This window comes from Solea senegalensis, linkage group LG1, assembly GCF_019176455.1.
Source record: "Solea senegalensis isolate Sse05_10M linkage group LG1, IFAPA_SoseM_1, whole genome shotgun sequence".
Lineage (NCBI taxonomy): Eukaryota > Metazoa > Chordata > Actinopteri > Pleuronectiformes > Soleidae > Solea > Solea senegalensis.
The window spans coordinates 7,702,246-7,729,818 of NC_058021.1; the positions used below are offsets into that span (position 1 = coordinate 7,702,246).

General features: G+C 41.2%; 4 protein-coding genes across 10 annotated transcripts; 2 read left to right on the forward strand and 2 right to left on the reverse strand.

The window, feature by feature from the left end:
* Window positions 1-573: 573 nt before the first annotated feature.
* On the forward strand, window positions 574-5,142 carry LOC122784634 (histone-binding protein N1/N2-like). The gene is made up of 14 exons (XM_044049974.1): window positions 574-675; window positions 826-932; window positions 1,385-1,465; window positions 1,585-1,688; window positions 1,778-2,098; window positions 2,219-2,301; window positions 2,383-2,468; window positions 2,563-2,636; window positions 2,796-2,984; window positions 3,078-3,250; window positions 3,873-3,944; window positions 4,021-4,098; window positions 4,184-4,338; window positions 4,876-5,142. Exons 2-14 carry the CDS (start codon window positions 832-834, stop codon window positions 4,880-4,882), a joined length of 1,524 nt encoding a protein of 507 aa, XP_043905909.1. The 5' UTR covers window positions 574-675; window positions 826-831; the 3' UTR covers window positions 4,883-5,142.
* Window positions 5,143-6,397: 1,255 nt separating this feature from the next.
* gpbp1l1 (GC-rich promoter binding protein 1-like 1) lies at window positions 6,398-20,071 on the reverse strand. 3 transcript variants are annotated; one of them, XM_044050255.1, is made up of 12 exons: window positions 20,017-20,071; window positions 16,868-18,204; window positions 16,224-16,338; window positions 13,927-14,056; window positions 11,387-11,715; window positions 10,971-11,046; window positions 10,670-10,866; window positions 9,248-9,391; window positions 8,325-8,480; window positions 7,443-7,567; window positions 7,185-7,287; window positions 6,398-7,027 (listed from the first exon to the last, which is right to left on the reverse strand). In XM_044050255.1, exons 3-12 carry the CDS (start codon window positions 16,281-16,283, stop codon window positions 6,854-6,856), a joined length of 1,494 nt encoding a protein of 497 aa, XP_043906190.1. In that variant the 5' UTR covers window positions 16,284-16,338; window positions 16,868-18,204; window positions 20,017-20,071; the 3' UTR covers window positions 6,398-6,853. The 3 variants fall into 3 exon arrangements, with proteins under 3 accessions (XP_043906190.1, XP_043906104.1, XP_043906024.1); XM_044050169.1 differs by lacking the exon at window positions 20,017-20,071 and adding an exon at window positions 19,864-20,010; XM_044050089.1 differs by lacking the exon at window positions 20,017-20,071 and adding an exon at window positions 19,753-19,828.
* Window positions 20,072-20,288: 217 nt separating this feature from the next.
* Window positions 20,289-21,490, forward strand: LOC122784910 (transmembrane protein 69-like). Of its 2 annotated transcripts, none has more exons than XM_044050465.1 (3): window positions 20,289-20,456; window positions 20,572-20,621; window positions 20,738-21,490. In XM_044050465.1, the coding sequence occupies exons 2-3, from the start codon at window positions 20,583-20,585 to the stop codon at window positions 21,428-21,430; spliced, it is 732 nt and encodes a 243-aa protein (XP_043906400.1). In that variant the 5' UTR covers window positions 20,289-20,456; window positions 20,572-20,582; the 3' UTR covers window positions 21,431-21,490. The 2 variants fall into 2 exon arrangements, with proteins under 2 accessions (XP_043906400.1, XP_043906315.1); XM_044050380.1 differs by having other exon boundaries at window positions 20,290-20,472; window positions 20,577-20,621.
* LOC122784369 (intracisternal A particle-promoted polypeptide) lies at window positions 21,428-27,396 on the reverse strand. Of its 4 annotated transcripts, XM_044049886.1 has the most exons (11): window positions 27,310-27,393; window positions 26,936-26,942; window positions 26,521-26,886; window positions 26,214-26,425; window positions 25,782-26,001; window positions 25,492-25,647; window positions 25,224-25,391; window positions 25,000-25,137; window positions 24,375-24,497; window positions 24,038-24,258; window positions 21,428-23,552 (listed from the first exon to the last, which is right to left on the reverse strand). In XM_044049886.1, the coding sequence occupies exons 3-11, from the start codon at window positions 26,867-26,869 to the stop codon at window positions 23,328-23,330; spliced, it is 1,812 nt and encodes a 603-aa protein (XP_043905821.1). In that variant the 5' UTR covers window positions 26,870-26,886; window positions 26,936-26,942; window positions 27,310-27,393; the 3' UTR covers window positions 21,428-23,327. The 4 variants fall into 4 exon arrangements, with proteins under 4 accessions (XP_043905821.1, XP_043905585.1, XP_043905744.1 ...); XM_044049650.1 differs by having other exon boundaries at window positions 26,521-26,942; window positions 27,310-27,396; XM_044049809.1 differs by lacking the exon at window positions 26,936-26,942 and having other exon boundaries at window positions 26,521-26,926; window positions 27,310-27,392.
* Window positions 27,397-27,573: the final 177 nt, after the last annotated feature.

A 27,573-nucleotide genomic window follows, 5' to 3' on the forward strand; every position in this document is an offset into this window, starting at 1 on the left:
TATGTTCGACATTCATGACTTGAGGGGACATTGCATTGACTTACATTCATTTCCTGGAGACTTACTCTAACCTTAACCACAATTACTCCTGGTCTAATCCTAACCATGACCCTAATCCTAACCTTAAAGCATATCTTCACCTTAAAATGTAGTAATTTTCGTTATGGGGACTTGCTTTTTGTCCTCACAAGGAAGACAAGTCCCTATAATGTGACCGTGTACACAGGTTTAGGTCCCCACAACATTAGTAATACCTGGACACACACACACGAACACACACATACACTCTGCGTGTATAAATGTGATATTACCTAAATATTATAGTATTTTCTCTTATATGTTATAAAGAAAACAGAGTAATGTGATTGTCTGTCTGGTCATTCAGATCAACAATCGTTTTATCTATTAGTGCTGCACAAGTATTGTCATAATATCTATCTATCTATCTATCTATCTATCTATCTGTCTGTCTATCTATCTATCTAGTACTCTGTCCCTTTAAGAATTCTCCCGCGCAAGTTCACGAGCACGGAAGTCAGCCGGAAAACGCAGGAACATTTCGCGCCAAATTGAAACAACAGCCGTGTCAGTGGAGGAGGAGCAGCAGAGCCACGAGCCACCGCCGGACATCACTCGCAGTCTTTCACGTGATTTTTTCCCCCCCACCACTCAAAGGTACGTGTTTACTTACTTATTTATTTGTTTTGACTTATTTTCGCCGGTGTGATGAAGCGTTCACCACAGTGTGGAGCAGCAGAAAGAAGTGTGCTCGCAGTTTCACATGTTTTAGTCACAGAGTTGGGCTGAAAGTGCTGTTCTGTGTAGGTTAACATGGAGGAGGCCAACAAGCTCATCGGCACCGGTAAGAAGCACCTGGTGATGGGGAAGGTGGTGGAGGCGGTGAGCGTCCTGCAGGAGGCCTGCGGCATGCTGTGAGTGTCCATCATCATCATCATCATCATCACACTATGTATGCACTAGCAGACAATAGTTTTACTGTATTGTCTTGCTGGCTGTTAAAGGACACAAAGATAAACAAAAAAAATGCATGATAAGAAATTGTGTCACAGGTTAGAACTAATTCAAAGGTAGTAATTTAATGAAGTGTGTTGTATTTAAATGTGAACTAAACTTTGTTTGGTTTCTACTCAAATATTGGTTTGCATGAAAGGACGTTTTTTATCTGTGACAAATGGCACGATGCAGGTCAAGCACGGCACGACTCTACATTTTCTATCACTCATCTTTCATACCAATTCACACGCTGCCGAAAAGCAAAAAAACAACCGCGCTGTGCCGTGCCGTGCTGTGTGGGAACTGTGTAGTGGAAAAGTGCCAATAGTTCCCCAAGTAACAGTGTAATGTATATATTCTTTTGTTTCAGAGCTAAAACATACGGAGACACAGCAGACGAGTGTGGAGAGGCTTTCTTCTGGTGCGGTAAAGCACTGCTGGATTTGGCTCGGTGAGTTCATGAATCTTCATCCAGTTCAGACTTTTTCTTTTTAGAAAAAGGAGAATTGTTGTTCGTTTGTAGAAACTAGTGAAAGTCTGAAGAACTAACATGACTGGTGTTTTTCAAAGGATGGAAAACTCTGTCCTGGGTAACGCTCTGGAGGGCGTGCCTGAGGAGGACGATGAAGAGAAACCCAAAGACTCAAACGTTGAGGGCACTGAAAACATCGATGGTAGGAAATGGTTCAATGGTTTTTTTTTTAAGGCTCATATTTTTTTAAGGCTCATATTTGCATTGAATGATCCATTCTAATCCCAACAGAGAAGACCAGAGACGAGCTGAGGGTCCAAGTGTACGACGCCATGGCGGAGAAGAAAAGTGAAGCTGCTGAGAAGGTTGAAGGCAAGCAGAGCAAAGAAGCAGAGAAGAACGGTGATGAAGAACTGGGAGAGGCTGCTGCTGAAGCAGAGAAGGAGAAGAAAGATGAGGAGAAGAAATCTGCTGAAAAGGAAGATGTAAAGGAAAAGGAAGGCAAGAAGGAAGGAGAGGAAGCGTCGGTGGACAAAAAAACGGAGGAAGAAGCAGCAGCGGACAAAAAAACAGAGGAAGGAGCAGCGGTGGACAAACCAGAGGAAGAAGAAGGTGTCTTTCCTCTCTCCATTTAAATACTGAGCTTAACTATACACAAGCACCATGATGTATTTAAGGACATTTTTCCTAGGTCATCTGAACATGAAGTTGTTTTTTGTTTTGCTTTTCCAGACGATGAGGAAGAAGATGGTGATGATGCAGAAATGGAGGGCGAGGCACAAGAGGAAGGTGAAGGAGATGCCACTGCTGAGAAGGTACTTGACCAATCAGTTCAAGTGCAAGTCAAGACTTGGGTGATTTAGAGTTGTCAGGTTTTAAATCTGCTGTCTTCTCAGGACAGTGAGGAGGAGGAGGAGGACGAGGTGGGGAACCTGCAGCTGTCCTGGGAGATGCTAGAAGTGGCTAAAGTCATTTACAAAAGGTTTCTTAACTGTTGACTTGTGACGTGAAGTTTTCCGCCACTGAACCACAGCTCCCGTGTTAATGTTTAATTTCTTTCTTTTTTTTTGAACAAGGAAAGAGACGAAGGACGATCAGCTCATGGCGGCTCAGGCTCACCTCAAACTGGGTGAAGTTTCTGCTGAATCAGGTGAAAACCACAACGGCTGTTGACGTTTTAAGACGGGTTTATTTCAAGGCGAAACCATGAACATGAAGATACTGTAGGAAAATAAGTGTATCGTGTCCTGGAAATCTTACATGCATTCAAATTAAGCCTCGCATTTTTTTATTTTATTTTTTTTCCCAGGAAATTACACTCAGGCCTTGGAGGATTTCCAGGAGTGTCTGAATCTGCAGGTGAAACACCTGGACTCAGACAGCCGCCTGCTCGCCGAGACTCACTACCAGCTCGGCCTCACCTACAGCCTGAGCCTTCAGTACAGCCAGGCCATCAAGGAGCTCAACAGCTCAATCTCCGTCATCAAGAGCAGGCTGGGTACGCCGTGTTATCGTCCTTTGGCGACCATGGTTGGCCACACGGTAGGATCACAACTGGAGCGTGGGCTAATGCATCTTCTGCGATTTACAGACAACCTGCATGAGCTGCTGGACAAGGTCAAGGGTCCAGAGGATCTGCCCGCCGAGAGGAAGGAGATGGAGGAGCTGAAGGCTCTGCTCCCAGAGATCCAGGAGAAGGTGGAGGACGCCACAGAGGGACTGAAACTGACCAGTGCTGCTTCTGAGACTGTGCAGGGTGTACTGGTGAGTCTCCTTATACCTGCTATAAACCGATGCAAATGTCATTTAAAAACAGTTTTATTTGCCTATTTGCGATATTGAAATGTCAAGTAAAATAATAAAATGGTAAACATCTAGATAGAAGTGTCTGGGTTAATTGAGACTGTTCTCATCCTGAAGTGAAGGCCAAAGGAGAAGAGTTGGGTCTTTTTAGAAGTGATTTAAAATGTCCAGTGGTGGAGGCAGATTTAATTTCAGTTGGTAAATCGTTCCATAGTTTAGGGGCAGCTACAGAAAAGGCTCACTCGTCCCAGGTTTAGGGCACATCGAAAAACGACCTGTTATGAGACCTCAGATCTCACACCTCGGAGTGTGAAGATGAAGGCGTTCAAAGAGGTGAGATGGTGTCAGACCATTACAAGAGCTTTAATAAGCGTCATTTGTTTTAAATGGAGTATGTTCCAGTTCACATTTGACTTTTAGATATGAAAAGGCATTCTTTAAGATATTGTCAATTTAGCACAGGTCACTGATGACGGATGACTTGAAACACAATTGACATCAGGAGCTGCCGTGAGCTCAGCTACACCTGCTGAAAAGTAGAGAAATGGATGAACTTAATTCACTGCATTATTCTTGTTCTCAGGGTGAAGGCTCGACCTCCTCTTCATTCACTGAGACCACAGCACAGAACGGTGACACTTCCTCCTCTTCAAAAGTGAGTTGCGATGCACAAATGAATGAGAATGTTGTTGTTGTTGTTTTTTTTTAACTTATTTATGTCTTACGTCCAGATATATGGCACATCAACCAACGGACATGCTGCCTCCACAGCTCCAGTCTCGGACATCTCCCACCTGGTCAGGAAGAAGGTGAGGCGGTTAATTTTTTTTTTTTGGATTTACAGTATGGAATTCAGATCTGAATGAAGCGTGTTGGTTTATTTTGTTTTTCCAGAGGAAGCCAGAGGAAAGTCCAGTAAAGGCAGGTGTGGTTAAGAAGGTGAAGCAGGTCGACGACCAAACCAACGGGGTGAAGGCGCCTCCCACTGATGGAGGAGACAAAGACGTCAAGGAGACGAACGGACACACGAACACTATGGAAGTTGAGAGGTACGAGCTGCTGTGTGTATTTTGTGTCCACATTGAAACTGAAGTGCGTAACTTTCAAATATAATATCAATGATATTCTCAAATACCAAAGAAACCAGAAAATACTTGCATTTAAGAAGCAGAAACAATGCTTCAAATCGATTATCAAAATAGTTGACGATTAATTTACTAATGGAGTAATTGTTTCACCACTGGTCCACTGTTCTGTCAGTCGGTTGCTCCCACAGAAAATATGAGTTATATTTTTGCTGTACGATTGAACACAACGTGTCATTTCAGCAGAATTGAAAAGTGCCCGATTTCAGAATAAAAGCCCTCTCGTTGGGCCTGTAGCTACAGAAATCCATGTGGAAGATTAGACCATGTCAGTGTAGACACAGATTGGATCTGATCACTTCAATTTCTAATGTGGATGCTGGGTTATATAATCATACAAAGACTGAATTAGTGCATCTTGAACAGTCAATAATGCAGATGAATGAGCTGCGTTTCTCCCTGTTGTGGTTCGAACTGAAGTTTTCTCTTTTTTTTTTTCAGTCAGTGAAGTTGGACTCGGCTCCTCATTTTTGTTGCCCCCATCACCATACTACGTTCTTACTGTTCTACACTTGTTGTAAATATGTGTTTCTTTTCTATGCCTGTTGTGTTCGTGTTGGGTCACTTCATGTAACCTGTTAAGTTGAATAAAAATGTTGTAATTTGATAAAGAAAAAAAAACAAATGGCACTTTGTTGATCCATTCATTAACATATGTACTGCAACTCTGAAGGGAAAAAATACTTGAAAATAAATTTTTGAAATATTTTCCCTGTAAAATGTTTTTTTTTTATTATGAAAGAGCCTGAACACAATTACGCCTCACTATAAATGGTTTAATTAGTTAAACTGGTCTGTGGACCTAATTATGACAGGTTAATTAAGATTTTAAGTTTAATCAGTTATTGTAATGAATCATTCAAACTGAGGAGGTAAATAGTCCAGAGTTAGTTGATTTGACTTTCAATGTTAACTCTAATTGTAGATGAAATGTTCCTGCACACAAAAGCAGGTGTTTCTCAGCCCACTCGGCTTGGCTGATATCTCTTTGAATCTGTTTTGAGTCAAACTCTTGCTTTCTCACCTGCAACCAATTGTTTATGAATGACACCTGTGCTTATACTGTGGAAAGTCAAAGTATCTGTCAACCAATGTTCAACTTAAGCCTCAAAACAAATACAGGACTTTTGACTATTTAAAACAAAAAAATAGATAAGTGAAACAGCTCCGTTATGCCTCGTTTTCTCTGGACAGCTTTGTCACAAAGTCTGCACGTTAATTTTGACATGATTTTAATGACAAAGCTTTACCACAGATCTTTTTGTAACGGGCACAAAAATGTTAACACTTCTTCCTAAATTCTGTGGTGTAACGATCTTAATGATAAAATTAAGTCTTTTCTTCTCAGTTTTCAGTGTTTGCTGCCTACAATCACATGTCTTAGTAAATATTCATTTAAAAAAAACATTGAAGCAGATCTCAGCAGCGACAAGATAGAAAACATTTGTTTCTAACATTTACATTAGACAAAGTTGACCCAGACACGAATTGTAGGTACAACCTTGGCCACAGAATACATTTAAATTGGCTTAAAATCCAATTATATCAGCGAAAATGAGAACGCTTTCCATTAGGAAAATTTGATCTGTGTTGACTTTTCAGTACAATCCCTGATTGTACTACATGAGAATATACGTATAAAGTTAGTTGACCACAAATGAACTGAAAACTAGGGATGGGAATGATGAGTTCGATACTGGTCAAAATAGACAGATAAAAATGTTAAATCCAATACTGCAATCAGTTAAAGCATTTTAGCCGAGTCATGTTTGGGCTATTTCTTCCGTTAAGGAGAACAATATTTGTTACGCAGTTGGAGAATTGTGTCTTTGAAATGACTCAGCACAAATGTGTTAACATTGTGGTCTAAAATAACAATCAGACTAATATTGGTATCCTTAAGTTTGGGATATTGGTATCATATCATCATCCCATCCCTACTGAAAACACCACAGTAGCCAGATTCATATTGAAACATATCAGCTTGTCAGGAACCAATTTTTATTAATATCATTAATGTGTCATCAGCATCATCAATGAAATGAGTTAGTCTGTTTGAAGCAGAATCAAGTGTGCATTCATTGCCCTTCTTTTCTTGATGAACACTTCAGTTCCACAAAGCGAGGAAGAAAAAAAAAAGGAAGGAGGGGAAGAGGGGGAGGTCAAAGAGGGCGGGGTCTGCAGTGAAGGAGGAAACGCAGGGAAAACAACGTCTGGCGGAGCAGGAATCTCCCCCTTCACTGGGATATGATTGGTTTTTCCCTTGTGCAAGAACAACAACAACAAAAAAAAAAGTCAAAAGAAAATAAATTCAAAATGGTGCTCTAAAAACAAAGATGAGAGAGGAAGAGGGGGAATTGCTTGCTGGGATGTGTAGTTGGCTGTTGTGTTGTTGTTTTTTTTGTTCCATAAAGCCACGTTAGGATTTGATGCAGTCGTCGTCATCGGAGCTCTGGCTGCTGCTGCTACTGGTTTCGGACTCTGAGCCCTCCTCGACGTGCGCCTCCGCCACACTCCTCCAGGGGGTGAAGTGGAGGGTCACGCCCCGCGCCCTCGGAAGAACCCCATTCCTCTGCATGCCGTTCTTTTTCAGCTGGACACCGATAATGGAGACACGAGGTGTCATTTCATTCTTTTTTTTCACTTTGTTCACAAATGTGACAATCGTGAAGTTCAAGTAATAAAAACAGACAAAAGTGATTCTGCATCCAGTCAGCAGTCATAAGTCATTCTTTCCCCTGAGATCTCACCTGTTCAGTTTTAGTCTGGAACTCTCTCAGCTCGTCCTCCGTCAGAGGCAGGAAGTTGTCGTCATTCTCTGGATATTCCTGCCAGCCCATCGCCTTCAGCAACCTACATAAGCATAGTCACTTATGCTTAGCTTAGCTTAGCTGTGTGTGTGTGTGTGTAACTGAGTGCACGTCTGTAGAAGGCTGTGGACACATTTTTTACTGTGAGTGTGTGTGTGAATGTGTGTGTGTGTGTGAGAGAGGCTGTTAGTGTGGTACCTGTGCTCTGCCTCCAGGGAGCTGGACAGGTGTTCAGTGTCTGAGTCACTGAGGGAGTAGGACAGACCGTTCTCATGGCAGACTTCTTCACCGTAAGCTTTGGGCTCTGGTGTGTTACATTCACCCTGAGAAAATTCACACAGTAAGACAACAAGTTTCAAAAAAATATTTTTGTCCTAATGTGCTGGCCAAGGATCTTTATGTCTAGTAAGGGTTAACAAGTCTGTTACATACACAGTCAAATCATAAAGACCGGAGACCTTAGAGAGTCGGAGAATCGCACTGAGTCCCATGCTACACTCACTATGTGCAGTCATGCGATGAAGATATGTTGTCATTAGTACAGCTGAGAGCATTACTGGCTGCTTCCCACTCTCTGTGTGATATTGAAACATCTCACTGCCTCAGCAGAGCAGGAACAATAATGAAAAGTCCTTCTCATCCTAGCCAGTCTGCTGCCCCCAGAGGAGCAATACAGTTGCATCAAGATCCGTACACACAGACTGATAAACAGCTTCTTCCCCAGAGCTAACAGAACTCATTCCTATGAATAATGTCTTGTAGAGTGTCATCCCGCCCTGTATTTTTAGACATTTTACTGCTATGTCTTGTATTTATTTAGTATTGTGTTGAAATATTTTTATTGCACTAGTTTTCAGAAGATCCATCACTAATTTTGTCATCTTGTACAAAATTCTATTCAGTTAACTGTTCGTTCATGCCTAGTGTTTCAGAGCATAAAAACGTCTCAGTGCCTGCTCAAAAAGAGCACTATCTGTGGAGGTCCACACCATGATTCCATGGCGAGTATAAATAAGGGTTTAAATCTGAGCAGATTCACATGTATACATGTTCTTATGGGTCATTTCCAGTCACAAGCACCTCTCCTGATGTTCCCGGGCTGCTGCTTGTCGTCAGCTCTCCGGTGCCCTCATCCTTCAGAGCTCGCAGGAACTCGCTCTTTCGGTCTGGACCGCGACGCATCAGCTTCAGCCTCGATGGGGCAATGTCTATGGGGGGAGTTGTGCTGGAAGGGTGCTGGAGGTGTCATGACCGAAGGCACCAGGAGAAACCATGCAAACAGGACAAGGAAGTCAGAACTTTTTCCTTCCCCCCCCAACCTCCCAAAAAAAAAACCTCTAACTACACAGTGTTTGGCTGAAATAAAAAATAAATGCTATAATAAAAACACATGGTCCATGTCATACAAAGCAGATACAGTTAACTGATACTTTCTGATGAATATGGAAGTTTTTGATCACACATTTGAACAGACTAGAGGAGGACAGGACACATACACTGCTGATGTGCACCGATGAGTAAGCATCTCCGTCAGTAACCACACTAACATTTAACACACCAACTATGTTTAGACCAAACCTGTCATTTTCTCCCACTGGGGTAGGTTAGCTCCACATACTGTATCACGTGTGCAGTTGCAGTACAGAGTGCTACACTGGAATTTCCTCTCTTTGCTCACTGAGAAGTCAAGTATGTTTGTAATATAATAATTGTTAACGTGGTCTTGTTGTGACTAAATGATAAATAGCCTGTAATTATAGAGCACTTTTCTAGTCTTGATGACCACTCAAAGTGTTTCACACTTCAGTTTTGCCATTCACAGTTCCTCTCATTCATAAAGTGTATGTACATGCAGCGCTTTAGGCATTACAGCTGTCAGGAGAACTTATGGTTAAGTGTCTTGCCCAGGGACATGTAGACCAGACCTTCCGTTTGAGCCACGATTGCCCCACATATATTGCCCCACATATATAGATAATCTCTAGCGTGTCTGGTGCCCTCACCTCTTTTGGGGTGTTAAGCTGTGGTGCACTGACTGGGGTGCTGGGTTTGGCTGCAGAGACGGGGCTGGTGAAGACTGAATCTCGGCCTGGCACGTGGAGGCCAGACTTGGTGATCTCTCTACCACTGGATTTCCACTGGGTGCTCTGGAAGAGACAATAGTGACTCTCTATTAAACGCAGCACAGCACACATGCCTGTAGTGGTGCAACGGATCATCATTGATCCGTTCGGATCAATATATTCGGTTCGGCACACACGTGATCCGCGGATTGATTTATGAAAAAAAAAGTTGTGCGCACACACAGCGTGGTCATGGCGAGTGGAGGAACGTAGGAGCTTGAACGCCCCACGTCATTTAAATCCCCTGTATGGGAGCATTTTGACTTCCCTGTCAAATATAATGACGAAGGAAAGAGGTTAGTGGATAAAACCGTGACGGTGTGTCGGCACTGTGCCACAAGAAAGCCATATGACAGTGAAAACACATCAAGCATGGCCACGCATTTGAAGCGACATCACCCCGGTGTTTCACTGACAGGAGTGAAAATGAAGCTGCTCAACAACCACTTATTACCGCGGCATTTAAGCAGCCCCTTGTTGCAAATCAGACCTGGCTAAAGCCATCACAAACGCAATCGGTGTGTTTATAGGTGCAGACATGAGGCCATATTCGCATGTGCAAAACGAGGGCTTTAAACACATGCTGAAAGTGCTTGAGCCACGTTACGACGGTGCGCCGTCGCGCACCCACTTAAGCAAAAATATTGTGCCAGACATTTTTTGCTGATCCGTGGAACGATCCGATCCGTGACTCTGATCCGCGTAACGATCCGATTCGCGAGTTTTTTGATCCGTTGCACCCCTACATGCCTGGAGTATGTATACTTAGATTTCTGATTAGTGTAAAAATTAACCCATACAAAACATAAAAAAAAATCATCAACACAAGGAGCACTGTAGAGATCTGAACTCACTATTAACCAATAGCTGGTTAGTTTTTATGTAATTGGTTGATCAAATGAAGCTGCTATGCCACTCCTTTCTACACCATTTTTCTTTTACTGTCATATCACCTTCTCTCTGAAGAGGACATGATATGGCTAAAGCACTGAGTCCCCAACAATGACAGTTACATGGGTGTGAATTAATTCATGTTCTTCACCGTGAACCTGCAGTGCTTTAAATACACAAAGGATTCTTTGGTCTTTTATGGAATAACTTAACCCTATTTAATTCATTAAATAAGAATTGAATGTTTCATAATAAAAAGTATCTTCCCTGGAATTAACATATTGTTACCCATGTATCCAGATATGTATTGAATTGTCCTCTAAGGGAGAGATGCACACCCCTGTTAATTATCATAACAGTGTGTCTGCTAAATTAAATAAAGAAAGTGTAACACATAACAGGGAATCCTACTTTGGTGGGGGCCACAGCAGGTTTTGGGACCAGGTTCTTGTAGACACTGGAGCCTGCAATGGGAGCTTTGTTGCCATTTGTGGGCAGAATGCCAGCAGTGGCAAACCCCGCAGAGAAGGCAGTGCTGGGGTCTTCCTTGGAAACCTTCTTGATCACCAGCATTTTGGACACCATCTGTTTGCCACTAGGGGGGTTTTCTAAAACACATTCACAACAGAACGGAAATGTTACAGAGGTTTAAAAAAAAAGAAAAAAGAAATAGAGAAACACAGTTTCAAATTTCTAATGTTAATTATCTTACCCCACACTCCAGCATGAGGAGCCACTGCTCGCATCTGACTCCCAGGCTTTCCAGTTGTTTCAGGGTTGAGGGAAGGCTATGAAACAAAAATACAGCATCTGCATTAAAAACTTAGCAGTCAGAATTTTTATGTTAAAGTAAAGATCAAGCCTTCTGGTTTGCAACAGGGTAATTCTTGTAATAAATAACACTTGTGTAGTTTTTTGATTATCTGGGATCAGTAGCAGTGTCATCAATCCCTTCTTTTTAAATGAAGGCCATATTTATCACTGCTTTCTTTATTTAACATTCAAATAGCTTTGCTTCTGACTCAAATTATCTTATCCTTTTCAAAAACCTCTGTCATTTAAGAACTATGTTGAGGACAGTGGCATGGTTTCTATGTTTGTTTAATGAATCAGGTGTTATCTACTCACAAAGTCCTCTTCCACAAACTTAAGCTTGTCGTCCTTGCCGTCTTTGCGTTCCTCGTTGGGAAACTTGTCCTGGTACGAGGTGCCCTTGCGGGGATGAAAGTTACCATTGCGCTGCCGGTGCCCCCCCTGCCTGTCCCTGTCGCCTCCTCCCCGTTTGGGGTGGCGTCCCTGGTGGTGGTGGCTGTCCGGGGTGCCCCGCGGGGCTCCATGCCAGCTTGGTGTTTCCTTCCAACACGATCCCCCTGCAAGCCCACCATGTCCTCCTTTGGCCACCCCTGAGTCCACCGAGTCATGCCTCAGAAGCAGAGAGGGCTGCTGCCATCCGTCACCTGCAAAGACAACAAACGTATAGGGTTCAACTTTAAACTATATTGTATACATTTTAATTATAAACAAATGTCTCTTACATTCAAACCATTGCCAAATGAGCTCACACAAAGGTGAACAAGTCAACACGACTCTCTGTTTGTCAGTGTGGATGTGTTAAGATCTTGTGTCCCCAGTAAAGTGAGGTGGCTGCAAACAGGGTGGAGTATGAATGAAAGCAAAAAAAAAAAAAGGGCCACCAAAAACTTAAAGATAAATATTGTCCTGCTCAACTCTGATAAATGCCTTTTGCCCCAGCTGCTGTAGTGTATACACACAGATGCTCTTTCAGTCAGGCCTGACAGTATTTGCTTGCCAAAGCTTGTTTTCAGTTGAAGGACACAGCATACATCTAATGTTACATTGTTTCTTGTCAAAGACCTAACAGAGGCAGAATAATAACAACAAAAAACACCTAACTAACCTACACTATCAAGTGTCTTGGCTCTTAAACCTGGAGTGGAACCCTAATTAATGTAATTGGTCAAATCTGTGTTTGTCCTACTATTTCATGTCAACAAATAACTGCTGTGTATATGCAAGACCAACCTTCAGTCGCATCATTCCAATCCAAATGCCAATGATCATAGTATTTGACTGACATAAAAAACAACAAATGTGGTGGTGTCCTGAGACTTTGGCACAATCCTGAATATCTGTGCTACTTTTTCCAAGTGAGATCAATTTAATTAAGGTGTTGTTTTAATTGAGAAGGAAGAGATTTTTTATTTAATTTTACAAGAGAGGACAGGAGGGCAAGAAACTGAGGTACAGTGCATCAGTTAAAAAAAAAAACAACAAAAAAGAACATTCAAGAACGCAAGACAAACAAGCAGAATTTGCTTTGGCCTGAGTCCATCAGTTGAAGATGAAACAACTACCTGGAGACAGAGACAACCAATCACATGGGTGACAGTGTCCTGAATACAAACTTGTGCCACATGAGAGGAAAGCGTCAAGTACCAAGTTTATTCTGTCATTTCTACACATTTAAAAGTTTGGTGTCGTATAAACAAGGCTTATGTTTTCCCTAGGAACTTCCTGAATTACCATCATTAGTATGTCTAGCAAGTGGAGTTAGACCAGCAGCCACAGTCTGTTTCAGCTGCTTCGGTCTAGAAATCAGTATCACATCCTCAAGGCCTATACGTGTTTTTTCCACCAGACAAATAAGCTTGTGAAAAAGGACAATAAGGGCCTGTCTGTCTGTGAGCAGACATGCACAAGCACACACTCACATTCTGAGCACAAAACACATACTATTATTTATTGCTTCAGTGTTAAGGAGCTGAAAGAACAGAAGACAGCAGCAAGAGGAAAAATGCAATAAATATGCCGTACAATAATTTCACACATTAAGTTTCTTTTGCACACCATGCACAGCTAATATTCTTTTCTTCATCTGCACATGATATGTCAACAGTGTCTATATTTATTTATTATATGTACATATCAGATACTTCTCAGATCCTGCTCATGTTGTGTGTTCTTTTATTTCTTTTGAACTTTAACTCTGCATTTTTGTGGACAGCAAAGAAAGAATTTTTCTGTACACAACTCACTGTCCAAGTGAACACTAGCCAGCAGCCTGAGTTACCATAGTGGATTTATTTCCTCTCTGACTAAGAATTCTTTTTTTTTTTCTTGAGGTTTACAAGTTTCACACCTAAGCCTACATACAATTTCCTTCCTGCTTTAATTTGTGCCAGCCTTCAGAAACTCAGGTTTACTACAATTGTGTGTTAAACTGGACTGATGAAAGTCTATTTGTGCTGATTCGCTCTGAAAGACTGTAGGTGGACTCCCAACTCATGCAGTATATACCCCAAAACACTGCAACTCTAAAGACTGTAATTACACTGCCGTTTTATTATTCTATGAAGAATATCTGTATCTATGAAAATGTAATTGTCTGGGGCTGAATTACAAGAGGTTGCATAAAATAAATACCATTTTGTACCCTAGTCAATATATGATCTTCTTCTGTAAATCTGTTTACAGAAAGAAATTTCACTCACCCTGACTGATTTCAGTCTAGAATCCAACCAACAATTACATTTGTATAAAACATGCAACCAGAACTCCGTTGCTATTGGTTTCATAAATTCTGCTCATTTTCTTTTACTTATTAGATGAAGTTAACACACAGATGGGTCACTGGTGCACACTGTTACCTGCTGGAGCACGCAGAGAGCCATTGTTGAAGAAACCATCAGAGGAGTTGTGGCGGCGGCGGCTCACAGCAGCTCTACCGTCTCTGTGGTGGTGGGGCTCACCTTGTTTGTCAAGGTTGACAGCAGGGGACTGTGGGTAAACAAGAGATGGTTGACAATTATAAACACATAGACAAAGACAGGGGCAGTTTCTCTACTTCATGTTTGAAAAAAATAAAATTTTGCCTAAATACTCTTTTCGTACTACTTTGATTCATTCCTGCAGTGTAGGTGTTACAGATGCAAAGATTATAGATTTTGATGGCATGATTATTGTCCAAGAAAGAAATGATAGTATTACAATTGTGTTATTTTTCAACAATACTCTCTTATGAAGGTGATATGCTGGTGATTACATGTCATTTTGGAAAGTGTTAGGTGCAAGTTCCTTTTCCCACTGTGCTGTTGGTTCACATTGTGCTGAAGAAACCTCTTAACTTACCACTGCTATGTTGACATTAAGTTATACACTGATATTTGAGTCACTATTATACCAGCGAGTCACTAAACAACTTGCCAGTAATTATTCATTAACAGTCATTACAGAGTATATTACTGTCACTCGATTATATGCAGCTGGATGGTGATCTTGAAGACGTTGCAACATATTTGAAATGTTTTTGAAACTTTTGTTTGGCAAGTTTTGCAGGCTAGAAACCAGAAATGCTCTAATGGTAATGACTTAAGATGGTTTTGGGATGGAAGCAAATGCTTGAGTGCTCAATCCCTTGGCCACTGTAGTGTAGCCATTTTGCTGTTATTTAATATCGTATGGCAATAAGAATAAACGGTGTAATTCCACAGCCGCCACCTATTACACTGGAGTGTGGTACATAGTTTATTTTTTATTTTCTTGGTACTTTTTTAAAACATAGGTAATAGTTTTATCACTTAATGAATAAAAATCTGAAGATGAAGGTCAGTCTTATTAGGGAAAAGGCAGAATGTACTGTAAATAGTCCATTACTAACCCACACAGCAGTGTGTTCGACATCTCATTCATTTCAACGTATTCTGCCGAGATTCCAAAATCAGACTAGATCCAAATGAGGACAATGCCTTGTGCTCCATTTTCTCTGTCTTGACTCATAAGTTCACTAACAGACTAAACCGGGCAACTTCCACATTCAGATTACACTGAGCTCTAGGCAGAAACAAAAAGGGCTAAAATGTACCTAATTATTCCTGAAGCACCCAAGCTTTCTGGATACTTTGGCAAATTATTAATACAAACCAGATACCTTTATTGCAGCATTATTCAAAATCATACCAAATCAGTTCAAATAACCGTGGTTGGAGAATCACTGAGGTATGACGTCAGACAGCTAACACAGGTCAAAAGGTCAGTTAAGTGTACAGTTTTATCACAGCTCATGACGTTTACATTATGTGCAACAACAAAAAAACCAAAACACATCACACAAGTAGAGCACGCCAATCCATCTAAATTGGCTAAAATATTCGCCTTCAGCTGCTTAAACAGAAACTCTTAGTGTCCATGTTGTTACGGTGATAATAATAATATTACATAGTTTTTGTATTAGACCAGTGTATTTTCAAATGGGTATAGAGTTGCACAATACCATTTATGTTGTTGCTCTACAGCCATGCTTGTTTGTATCTCTTCAGAGGAGAAAAGTGCAGAGTCTCCTCTATCAGGGTCAATGGGTATTTTCCCATAGGAGAACACCTCCTCAAACATTATGGAATGCAACATGCAATACTGATACTAGCCCCTTCACTGAAAACAACGAAAAGTCCTCGACATGTTGGCCACAGGATTTAAACCCTACATCTCCTAAAAAATGACCGGTGATTCCCTTGCATTCATTTGGAAGTGTGCCACTGCTAATAGATAATTGAGCAATGCTACTAAACTTTCATTTGATTATTAATATCAATCTGCCACTAATGATCATCAAGTGCCCTATCCAAATTTAGGAATGACAAGCCGCAAGAAAATCTATGACCAGTTTCTTTAAAACCTCTGTCAGAACTTGGAGCTGTTCATTGAGTTTATAGTTTCCTTTCTTCTGTGATCGGTCTTTTTCATAACAGAACACAATGATCCTCCATAAAACCTGAACTGACTGTATCATCAGTCGCTGAGGTCACTCGCACGCATACAGACTCGGGTGCAGATACCATTCACAAAACAATGTCACTGTCAGGTTAATACTTAAAGCTTTAAATCAACTCATCTCCTGTGATCACCTACCACACACTCATATACACATATATGTATATTACAGACACACCTTGGCAGGCTGAGGAGTGGAGAAGTTAAGCCAGGCAGGGACAAAGTCATGCTGCGCCATTTAGGTCCAGTGTTTCTGGTCAGTGGATCGAGGCATCAAACCTCATGGCCAGGATCTAAAGACAGATATAAATAACAAGAAAAAACATTTAACATTCAGATTAGATACATTTTACAGTAACAGTAACATGAGTCCGACACTAAATCAAATCTGCTTTCATGCATACCTATTTTCGATTTAATGTTCTCTCCTGCAAATGTTGTGTCTTGTTATTTAGAAATTCATTGCGTTAATGTCTCCCAAAAGACAAGGCAAAACATTTACTTTTATTAGCAGAAAACATCCAAACTCGGCAGGCTGCAGCTGTGTCTGTGGAACTAATAACTGTCAGACAGCTTGGCAGAAAAATATCTTGTGTAGCTTAACACAAGTAATATTTAGCAATGTGTGCAATATGTGATAAATAACTAGGCTCTCTATGTTGAATTGAAATCATTATGTGTGCGTTGGGAGAAAAATTGGCACCTGCTTTCCGCAAAACATTGACAAATTACTTGCAATGGACCACATTCAGTCGTTCATCCCCAAGCTATTGCATACATGCATGTTTGGCCGAAGCCAGTGAGGTGAAGCTTTATCATTACCCCAGAGACTGTGGCTCTGAAGTCCTCTGCCTCCTCCCTCAGTCCGACTGGGCTTGGTTCCTCAGGCCCGTTGGCACTGATAAGAGTGTGTGTGCAGTGACAGATGGGGAGCAGCACACCAACAACCTCCTCTCCACCTCCGCCAGGACAGTACAGCCCCTTTTCCCAGAGGCAGATCCCTTTGTCCAGGGTGAAACACTGGGAAATGGGTCAAAAGGTTGCAGGAATGATCTGGAATGGCAATCCAGAGAACTGGCAAAGCAGAAGTAGATTTTCTAGCGGAAGTGCCAAGGTCTATGAGGGACTAATATTCCTTCTTGAATGAGATTCCCAGGCAGCTCCTATGCCGGTTAGGTCTCTTGTGAATTCTGAGTGTTACTGTTTCCCGTCCAGGTAATTCCTTTTCCCCTGGCAGACTGAGTTCTTCACCAATGCATCTGAAGTTTTTGCTCTTACTGTCTCAAAATGTGATTGGACTTTATGCTGATTGGCAAATTGATTGATTTGATGGTTGATTAGTCCCAGCAGAGTGGAAAATGCCAGGCAGTCTTATTGTTAATGAATGGAAGCAGTCTGTGAAAGCTGTCTGCCCTGAAACAAGGACAGTGGTTTACGTAGCAGTTCAACTTGGACACCAGATGGGAGATGAGACAGCGTTGTCCTGCCACACTGTGTGCCAGTATGTTGTTACGTCTATTTGCCTTTCACCGAATCATTTTAAGTTCCACTTAAACTCAGGCAGAAAAGAAAAATGTGTTCAGAGACAGTCTTTTACTGGCAATGGGCATCGATGAAAACCACTGCTCACCTCATTAAACTGGTGAAAGACTGTCAGACTTAGAAGAAAATTATGCTCAATGGAGTCAAAGTCACATGACAATGAAGGAAGAAAAACCCTATGTTACATAGCCATTGTTTTCAGTTCTGGTTAGTGAAACAGAGGTGTAGCTAAATTATGCATTATAATGCCAAATTTATCTTTACACGTTTTATTATCACATTTGTGAGATGCCCATTTAATTATCTGCCGTTTTTTTATTAAAGCAGATTTAGGGTGTAGATTTGATTTCATAGATGTACAAGCCCAAAACCTAAACAAAAATCCTCCACAAACCAAAAGGTCTTTGTGTCATTTGACAAACAGATGGACAAAAACACAGGACTTAAGTCAGTTCAATCAACTTGTTTTTCTCAGGGAAAATTGAGACTGAGAAATAGCACGTGTCAAGTGGGCCTTTCCTTCTTGAATGACTTTTTTCCACACGCAGGAAGTTCCAGTGCAGTTTTCAGTTTGCTTGCTGATGGTTCATGGGTATCGGCACAGGAACAGACTGGACCTGCAGCAATGACAAAGAATTTAGAAAAACATCAATGATGTCTAGGCTCTGATGCCAACAGACCTTCTCATAGTTACCAATTCATTAGTTCAGTTTCATTAACTTTATATAGCTTGTGGTGCTGTTGCAGTGTAAAGTATTTGTGATATATAGTCAAGCATCATATGAACAGGTTGGACAAAATATTGCACTATATGTATATAAACAAAATGTAATGCACCAACTAGATAATGAGTTTCCAAAGTACTGATACAGGTGAATCAGCACCCCATTATCAGGGGAGATAAGACTGACAAACTCCACATCCTCTTGTAAAGATATAGTTTCCCCAGGTGTACTGTTCCTGGGTCTCATTACTGATCAGTTTATTTACTTATTTACAGGTTTTACTGTATTTTTGGTACTTCTATGATTGGATTAATAACTTTGTTTTGAAAAGTCCAATATAAAAAAGCAATTTAGAACTACTACTACCACTACCACTGATCTACAGGGCTGTATTATTAAAAAATGTCACTGCTATCCTAATGTTCTTGATAATACATATATGGCAAACATTATGAAATATACGTATTTTTAAAAACAAAACAACATTAAATTCAACAGCCGAGTTATATACATTTGACAACGCAAATGTAATTAAACAGAAAAAATACGACTGCGACCCAAGGATAGTATCATGCTGAAAACGGTCTCCTTTATAAAAGCCAGTCTGCTTTGGTAAATTAAATATTTATAGCAGTGTAAAAATAACTTGAAAACGTTCTACCTCGGTGCGTGTTGTCAAAACTGCTGCACATCTAAACGGGCCTGACAGTGAGTCTACGATGGGGTGAAACTGCGGTTCACATGCTACGTTTCAATCATGACCCGTAATAATAAAACAGGACCCCAAAACAAAAATAAACTGCATGCAAAAAGTCGGCGCTACCGCGGTCGTATCCCCACTTAAGTATTACATAACAGCTCAGCATCACGGAGTTTACCACAGACACAGGTTAACTACAGTGTGCCACACAGACATTAACTTCACAATCAAACGATACCCACACATCTAACAACGAGCAGCTTACATTTATACATGTTAGGTTTCAGTATTTTTACACATGTCCGCAAATACACACACACATGTCCGCAAATACTGCTGCAGACCAACATAGTAACGTTACACGCACGCTTCATCAAGCTAACTAGCTAAGCAATGTTACACATACTGGCGCACTAGTGCGATTCAATACGCATATTGATATACTATTGACATGTCGCAATGACTAATATCCTAATGTGGGATATCCCAACTCTACTACTCGCAATCTCTGATAAGTTAACTGACGTTTACGTTAGCGCAGCAACTATTAGCTAAAGCTAGCGTTACCTAGCCTGTATAAGTAGTAGTAGTAGTAGTAGTCCACGAAAGCTGCGTGGTAGTTGAAATTAATTGATTGATTCAGAGGGCTTGCTGAAGTAAAAATGCATATGTTGTGGCTGTGGTAGCCAACAGTGTCTATTTAAGCGACTGTCACATAGATACAATAGAGGTAAACAGACCTGGCTTCGTTGGAACAACACAGTTTCAAAATGGCTACCTTAACAGCGGCAGCACACATTCATCAGTTTGCTAAGTGCTAGCGAGCTAACTTGCTGTGTTCATGACGGTACCGTGAAGCCGCTCCGGAGCAAGATAGCCTCCAGTGGACAGTGGTTCAAATAGACATTAAAGCCACAAGCACCGACAAGATGGAACTTTTCAGCAACTGTAGCCCTCCCATTAACACGGCTATTGACGTTTGTTTGGGGTTTCTGAGTGCTTACCACTGGTGCTGGCACAGGGGGTTTCGAACAGGCTCATTGGTGCTGCGTTCAACACCTGCCGTGCTTATGCAACTTATTGATGTTCCACAGTGTTGTTACTGGTGAACCGATGAAACGGAACGGCTTCTTCGAATGTTCTTCTAGATGAACGAGATGTCATATCTATACTTGAAATTATGGTGTCATATATTCGAATAAAACCATTGAATAGCTATGTTAGAAGTATGTCTAGTTGGTTTTGACAACTTGAATATAACCCAATACCTCCCCGCCAGTGTCAGCCAAACCAGTCGATGTCAGATCCCGTCTCATTCAGTTTTAGAGACAGTCATTTAATCGAGCACTAATCGAATGGTATCTCAGTAAACGACCTTTAGTTTCGCTACCATATATTACTGAACTACAGTGCACCCGGCAAGTTGTTGAATGATATCGTAACGTTAAGCTAACTACAGGGTGAGTGGTTTGCATAAGATAGCTTTATGTTACATGAAGTTGTATGTTAGCTTGACATAGCATTACCATTAGCCCAGAGTAGCTGTACCAAAGCTTAAATTAAGATCAAAATGTTTCGACTTGCAACTGGTAGACGCGTAGTTTATGAGGTAAGATCAAAATGTGACTTGTTCACCATCCCATGCTTGTTAAAATACTAGTATAAAAACACGTGATCCTGTATATAACAATAATGTTTTTTGCACTTTTCTTAATGTGTTCTCAGGTGTCAGTCTGGAGATGTCTTCAGCAGAAAACCAGAACAGCAAATTACTCAACTTCAGCTCAACTGCTGTTTTGCTCGCAGTTTTCCTCCAGAGTGGCGTCCACCAAAAAGCTGCTGAGCATCAGGCCAGTGAGCTTGTATGCCTCACGTCTCTGCCAAAGCAATTCCCAAAGCACCTCAGACCGAGGAAATGCCAAGGAAGGCCTCAGTTTAAAAACCATCACTCACGCTCCCAAACCAGCCCTCTACCTTGGTTTTTCTGGACTTATCCCTTTCTTATCAGCCCCTCTCCTTATGGCTGCTTCCCAGTCCTTCTACCCTGAAGTGGCATATGCTCAAGTCATTTATGGAGCCTCTATTGTGTCCTTCCTTGGAGGTGCCCGCTGGGGGTTTGCCATACCTATTGGTAGTCCTGCTCAGCCAGACTGGAAGAACTTGGGCAACAGTGTAGTCCCCTCACTTTTGGCCTGGCTGTCCCTGCTCTGCAGAGACAATATTGCAGAGGGAGCCCTGGTAGTAATCATGGGACTAGGTTTGTCTCTGCATTACGACCTGACACTGCTGCCTGGCTATCCTGCCTGGTTCAAAGCCATGCGAACTGTCCTCACTCTGGTTGCAACCTTCTCACTGGTGGCTACACTGATAATTAAAAAGTTCTGCACTGAGAAGAAGTTCAAAGAGAATAAGAGCTGAAAGAAGAGACCAGTTTGTTCTGATCTTTATTTACTAAATAAAAATGTATAATTGATTGAAGATGTGTTTGGTTTTTTTTACCACCTGTTGCTTAACAAACCGCCATAATTTGTCTTTGTAATACTTGGGACACTTGAAAGCTGTACAAGTGGTATATACTGTAATTAAGACAACAGATAAGAAGTTTTCACAGTTGCAAAATGAAGACAGAAACCTGTTAATATTTAAATCAAAATATTCAATGCAGCAAAAGACTAACTTATAGGTAAAGGAAATAAGTGACTACACAAAATAAAACATTTGTGTAGTCACATTCTTTGCTTTGAAAAGGTAGAGACAAACTATGCCTGACTTGAAAAAAGCAATTGTACATGTGCAAAGTTGACACAGTGGCTATTTAGATGTTTTTGCACTGTTGTGCAGAGATACAAATCAAAAAGCCAGTTAGAAATGATTATAAGAAGAAGAACATATAAACAAATGCAGGAGCTGTCACTTAGATGAGAGGATGTTGCCTTAGATTTGTAAAAAAATAAGTTACAAATGCTTTTATTGGGTCCTTTTTTACATGTTCATAAATAAAATTGATAAAAATGAATAAATTGTAACTCTTAATTACAATTATTCACAAATACAAACTGTCATAATTAAAAGTGGATTTAACTGGAGGTTAAATTTAGGATTGCAGTGTAATGATTCTTCATTTTGCGTTGTCTTGCAAGGTTACCACATTAACACCAAAGAACCATGATGCTTTACAATAAGAAACCTTAGCTAAACATCAATGTGAAAGCTAGTTAAAGAAAAAAAAAGTCATTGTGGAGCCACAAATCCAGTGAGATGTCTTGATTTGTCATAAAAAAACCTAACATAGTACCCCATACCAATACTCAGTACATCACAAAGGTACAATTTTAAAGATCTCTAAGCATAAATGTTTGCTCTTTCAAGTCTTTTTTATTGATGCTGCTGATGCTGAAGGGATGTGGGTACATTTCAAACCTAGCCACTGCCTTTGAGTGACATTTATTGTAAATATGAAAAGCAAACAATAATGTCTATTTTGTAATGTTCTTTGCAAAGGCGCAATAGCACACGATGAACAATACTGTCACGTTAATCTGAAATGTAGAAATGTGACCGATTCCAAAGAGGACATAAACAGTACACCAATAAACACATGATTTAACATGTACATTGGATGCTTTCAGTGAGTTAAGTAACTGTATTAACTTGCTTGGGTATGAGTATAATTAACAAAGAGACACAATTATTTATACTATCATATGTACAAAAATAACCCCGTGGAAAATGGGCTATTCCTGCTGCAGTATAGCAACAGGGGTGTGCTGTTTTCAAGTCATTATGTATAGAAATCATCACTGACTGTAAAACTTCAAACACACCTAAGATTCATTTGGTTCCATCATCAAATATGGTCAAAGTGGTCAAAGAAGAAGTAGCAATGCACACACATCAAATGTACCTTTGAGGTAAAATAATAATGAAAACAACTAAACAAAAGTGCTTTAACATCTCAGCCTTGATCAGTATTCTCACTCTGATCAGTCAAAAACATAATCTGCCACATTGGAAAGTTCAGGATAACTTCCAACACAAAAGGAAAAACAAGTGTGAGCCACACATGTAACAGTGTTAATGGTTTGCTTTCCAGTTGCAGATCTGCTGTCATATAGATTATTTCAATGAATCCCAAATGTAAAAGACAAATAAAAAAAGGGAAGCCAAGTCTAACTCATGTATAAATTACATAATTGATGATATGAAAGCCTACATGAGGCAAAACACACCTTGTTTATGTCTTGGTTTATGAAATTTTGGAGTGACTTGGGCTGACATGAATGTTTTATAGTCTGAATCTGAACATTCTTGTATGTCAGAGCACAGCCAGTCCTCCGTCACAGCGGCTGGTGATCATGTTGCCAACCTCAGTCCAGGTATCCAGGTGAGGGTCGTAGATTTCCACAGAGTCCACTGTCACTGGGGCAGAGAAGTCTCTGCTGGCTGCTCTGCCCCCGACTGCATAGAGCAGCCCGTTAACTGCTGACACTGACACGCCTGCACGTGCAGTGGACATTGGGGCCACCTCCATCCATTTTTCCTGAAAGACAACAAAGAGACACAGAGAGTTAAAATCAAAGGAATACCGATATTTCAGTCAGGAACATTATTAAACCATTTATTGCAACAAATGGGAATACAGTTAGACTTGGTGCTGATGGCTCGCTCTTTAGGTGCTCCTTGTATGCTAAGCCAAACAGGGAGTGCAATGCCGGAAACCCCCTATGCTTGAGCTAGCCCAAGTAAGACACTGAGTAACATTTTAAACTTTTGAGCCTTTTACACTCTAATCTAGAAAAGTGGAGGCTGGGGTGGAGGTGGCAAAGTTTTGCCAGTGGTAGCAGAGTGAGGCAGCATTGCTGTGGCAGGAAATTAATGAGGAAGGAGTGTTATTTAAGAGGACCAACTTGGTGTGGCATGGCTTACAGACTGTGGTCAGCTGGCTGATTACATGCATTGGGGCATATGACTTCCATGTCCTGCATGAGACAACACAAAGCTTCATCATCTTTGGTGTTGCTTTACCTCTTCAGGACAGTATTTCTCCACTGTCTCCAGAGCACCCAGTGCCTCATTCCAGCCCCCTACTGCGTAGATGCAGTTATTGAGACAGGCGACACCCACATAGGCTCGACGTGTGACCATAACTGGCAGGGCACTCCATCGGTGGGAGATGGGGTCATACACCTCAGCTGATCGCAGCTCCATCCCTTCGTCACTTATCCCTCCGATTACATAAATGAACCCTGGAGAAGAACTTTAAATTAGTTGAGCTGCAGAGTTCATACAAGAAGAAAGATCAAGGCGTTAATAGAACATTCTCTCTGCTACATGAGAAATACAATAAAAAGGAAGCACACACCTTGTAGCTCACAGCATCCAAAGTAGTAACGAGGAACTGCCATGCTCCCAATTACCTCCCACTTGTTCTCCTCTGGATCATAGCGTTCCATTGTTTTTCCAATCTCAGAGCCAATCCAACCACCTACAGTACAGTCAAGAAAGGACAATGGTTATGAATTAATGATTTAATTATGAACTTAAGTAAGTTCAAAGTCAACCTTTCCACTCAGGTCATCAGGCTTAGAATCCTGATGCAAATCTACAATCACGACATGTCGATATCTGTTCAACGATTTGGTTAAAACTGAAGTAAACTGGTTAATTTCAAACACAAAATGTATATTTTAATTAACATCAATTCCAATAATACCCTTGTTGTGCTTCAGTTAAAAATCCAACTCTCTTCTGTGTCTTCTATCTCTAAAACCAACATCCTTGTTTGGATGTTTGGTGACTGATATGACCATGCCTTTAAAACTAAAAGTATAGCCTACAAATCTGAGGTTAGACTTATCAGAAGTCATACAAGGCCAAGCAATGTTAGCAGTAAAATGTATGAAATCAATGGAGAATCCCATTAATACCTCCACCTTCCTTGAGTCCGCTTGGATTAAATAAGACACTAGTAATACCGCAATAATTACCGAGTGCATACAGAGCTCCATGGCAGGGGCAGACACCAACTCCACAGCGAGGAAAGTTCAGAGATGCAACAGCAGCCCACTGCTTTGTCACTGGATCATATCTCTCTGTGCAGTCAAAAATCATTGAGTCTTTCTCCCCTAGTAAAAGAAAAACACGTTACACTGATAATCACACAGGCCTTTTTTGGTTACATTTAGCTATCACAAGATCAGCTCTCTCTCACCTCCCACCACGTAGATCATACCCTCTAGAACTGCAACCCCCAGACCACTGCGGGCCTGGTGCAGGGAAGATACTGTAGTCCAGTATTGGTTAAAGGTGTCAAAACGCTCCACACAGCTCAACGCCCGGCTGTCACTCCAGCGGCCACCCTGTAACCGAGTGTAACCTCCTAAAACGTCAAAGATTGAGATAAATGTCTGTCATTTTGTTTTGGAAAATTGAAAAAGATTACATTTCAACATGGCTGAATAAGAGGTTTGATAGAGAACCTATGGCATAGAGGTATTTCCTGGCTTTTCGTCTGGGTCTCATCTTGGCTGGTTGTAGTAGACTGAACATCTTATTTTCTTTGGGAGACTTTGTGACTTCAGTGTATTCCTTTAGCAGAGTCTGCAGTGCCACCCTCAGGCTAAAGTCAGTAATACCTTTGAGGAAAGAAAACAGCAGAAATGGTTTGATGTTGGAGTTTTGTTTTAGATTTCAAAACTAAAAATAATTTAGGTAGAAATAGTGTTGAATATCACTGTGAAATGTACAGTAAATCTTAATAATGTCTTACCCTCAATGTACTTAAACAGTCTCTGTGGGGAAAGCAAAGGGAAGCGGACCGGTTCCAGCACCTCCACAACATGTTTTTTTCTCTTTGCCATATCTTGGAGAACCCAATCCATGGCTGCGGTGAATACTTGGTACTCATCCTCAATTCTCAACTCCTCACTTCGCAGCAGTCTGACCAACTGATCCTTCGACAGGCCCCTGAACTCATCAGTAACACACACCTACAGGTAGGCAGTTGGAAAAGGCAATGTGTTAGAAGCATTCATCTTGAAATATCTCTGTGTGCAAAGGGGCACTTTTACCAACAAATATGGTGGAGTCACAATAGTCACAAAAGTCACAATAAATTGTTGGTGGTATGAATGTGGACAGAAAAAGATGACATCTCATTACAACTTTTATTTGCTGCTAAGCAGTTACTTTGGGGTCTTACCTCCAGAAAGTGAACATGTATATAGTTCTCAGTAAACTCCAGCATGTCCATGCAGGCAATCTGCTCCAGAAATTGAAAGATGCCCACACAGTTGGACGGGTCCATGTGGCCCTTCAGAAACTCTCCACAAACAGACACCACCTCATTCAGCTGCAGCATGTCTGCAGCGACCATAAGCTCCTGCACGTTCTCCACAGTCACACTGATCATCCCTGTTAGGAAGAAATGTATATATTTTCACTAAGAATGGTACAATCGTACAAAGGTATACAGATATCGTTTAAGAATATGATGGATTGATGCCGACCTGTGTATATGAAGTCAAGCAAGACCTCAAATACTTCAGTTTCCACACCGAGGATCTGCACCTCTTCTTTATCTGCCTCGCTCATCCCACCAGAGAACAAGGCAGAGAAATATGGGCTGCTGGCAGCCAGCACCAGCCTGTGGACCCTGAAGACTTTGCTGCCGACCTTCAGCCCCACATCGCAGAAGTCAGTGCGAAGCCGCATTTTGTTCATCTGGGCCAGGATGAGTCTGGCATAGCGGTCTGAGGCCAGCAGAGCCTGCTCCGATGTCTGGGTTGCCATGGCAGCTGCATCACCACCACTACCACCACCACAGCCAGGGGATGTTGACAGACAGATGGAGGACATGGCAGCTGGGGCAGGACTCTGTTACCATGGAGACCAGCGTCTCAGCCCAAAGCAGGCCTGAAAGACATAGGAGCTGACCGCAACAACAATCCACAGAGTTGATTGTTGTGTGACAACAAACAATTCTGACTTTATCAGCAAATATTGTATCATACACGTATACAACATGTCTGCCTCGACTGCTCAGTGGTGAATCACAGTGCGGCAATAGTATGAAAGTCACTGTCCATCTCAAAGTTACTATTTTGTCTATAAAAACACAACTCCTGTCGCCGTTAGCACGGCATGCTAACCATCAGAGACAACATTATTTAACGCGTAAACTATCACTACATACGTCGACAGCTCCTCTAACCATCACAACGACTGTCAACTCATAGAAGATCATGCAAATTTATACAAAACATGCAGTGTTTTCGCTTGTTCCAGCTGCAACTTACCCATAAGTTTACTGATGTGGGCACACAGGCAACTTCCGTCGCCCTGCACTGTCAATCTTCCATTCTGGATCGACTGCACTGGCCTTGAAGCTCCAGTCACAACTAATCGACTCCCAGAAATCATCCATTCCAACTTTGTATCAACATCAACCGTTGTTTTACTTTGTCAGGGGCACAAACCTTTGTTCACACGACGGCTTATTTTATTTTATTTTTTAAATGTATTATTGTTTTTATTGGGGCATAATTTACGAGTACACACAT

What these genes read in the sequence shown, in the direction of transcription:
- LOC122784910 (XM_044050465.1), top strand. Translation starts at nt 20,583, where the DNA reads ATGTTTCGACTTGCAACTGGTAGACGCGTAGTTTATGAG. An exon ending in GTAGACGCGTAGTTTATGAG is followed by an intron (nt 20,622 to 20,737) that starts GTAAGATCAAAA and finishes ATGTGTTCTCAG; the next exon opens with GTGTCAGTCTGGAGATGTCT.
- gpbp1l1 (XM_044050255.1), bottom strand. Translation starts at nt 16,283, where the DNA reads ATGGCGCAGCATGACTTTGTCCCTGCCTGGCTTAACTTCTCCACTCCT. An exon ending in AGTTTGTGGAAGAGGACTTT is followed by an intron (nt 11,047 to 11,386) that starts GTGAGTAGATAA and finishes TTTGTTTCATAG; the next exon opens with CCTTCCCTCAACCCTGAAAC. An exon ending in GCCCGGGAACATCAGGAGAG is followed by an intron (nt 7,568 to 8,324) that starts GTGCTTGTGACT and finishes GAATTTTCTCAG; the next exon opens with GGTGAATGTAACACACCAGA.
- LOC122784634 (XM_044049974.1), top strand. Translation starts at nt 832, where the DNA reads ATGGAGGAGGCCAACAAGCTCATCGGCACCGGTAAGAAGCACCTGGTG. An exon ending in GCACTGCTGGATTTGGCTCG is followed by an intron (nt 1,466 to 1,584) that starts GTGAGTTCATGA and finishes TGTTTTTCAAAG; the next exon opens with GATGGAAAACTCTGTCCTGG. An exon ending in GAGATGCCACTGCTGAGAAG is followed by an intron (nt 2,302 to 2,382) that starts GTACTTGACCAA and finishes CTGTCTTCTCAG; the next exon opens with GACAGTGAGGAGGAGGAGGA.
- LOC122784369 (XM_044049650.1), bottom strand. Translation starts at nt 26,869, where the DNA reads ATGTCCTCCATCTGTCTGTCAACATCCCCTGGCTGTGGTGGTGGTAGT. An exon ending in ACTGTTTAAGTACATTGAGG is followed by an intron (nt 25,648 to 25,781) that starts GTAAGACATTAT and finishes CTTTCCTCAAAG; the next exon opens with GTATTACTGACTTTAGCCTG. An exon ending in AGAAATACTGTCCTGAAGAG is followed by an intron (nt 23,553 to 24,037) that starts GTAAAGCAACAC and finishes GTTGTCTTTCAG; the next exon opens with GAAAAATGGATGGAGGTGGC.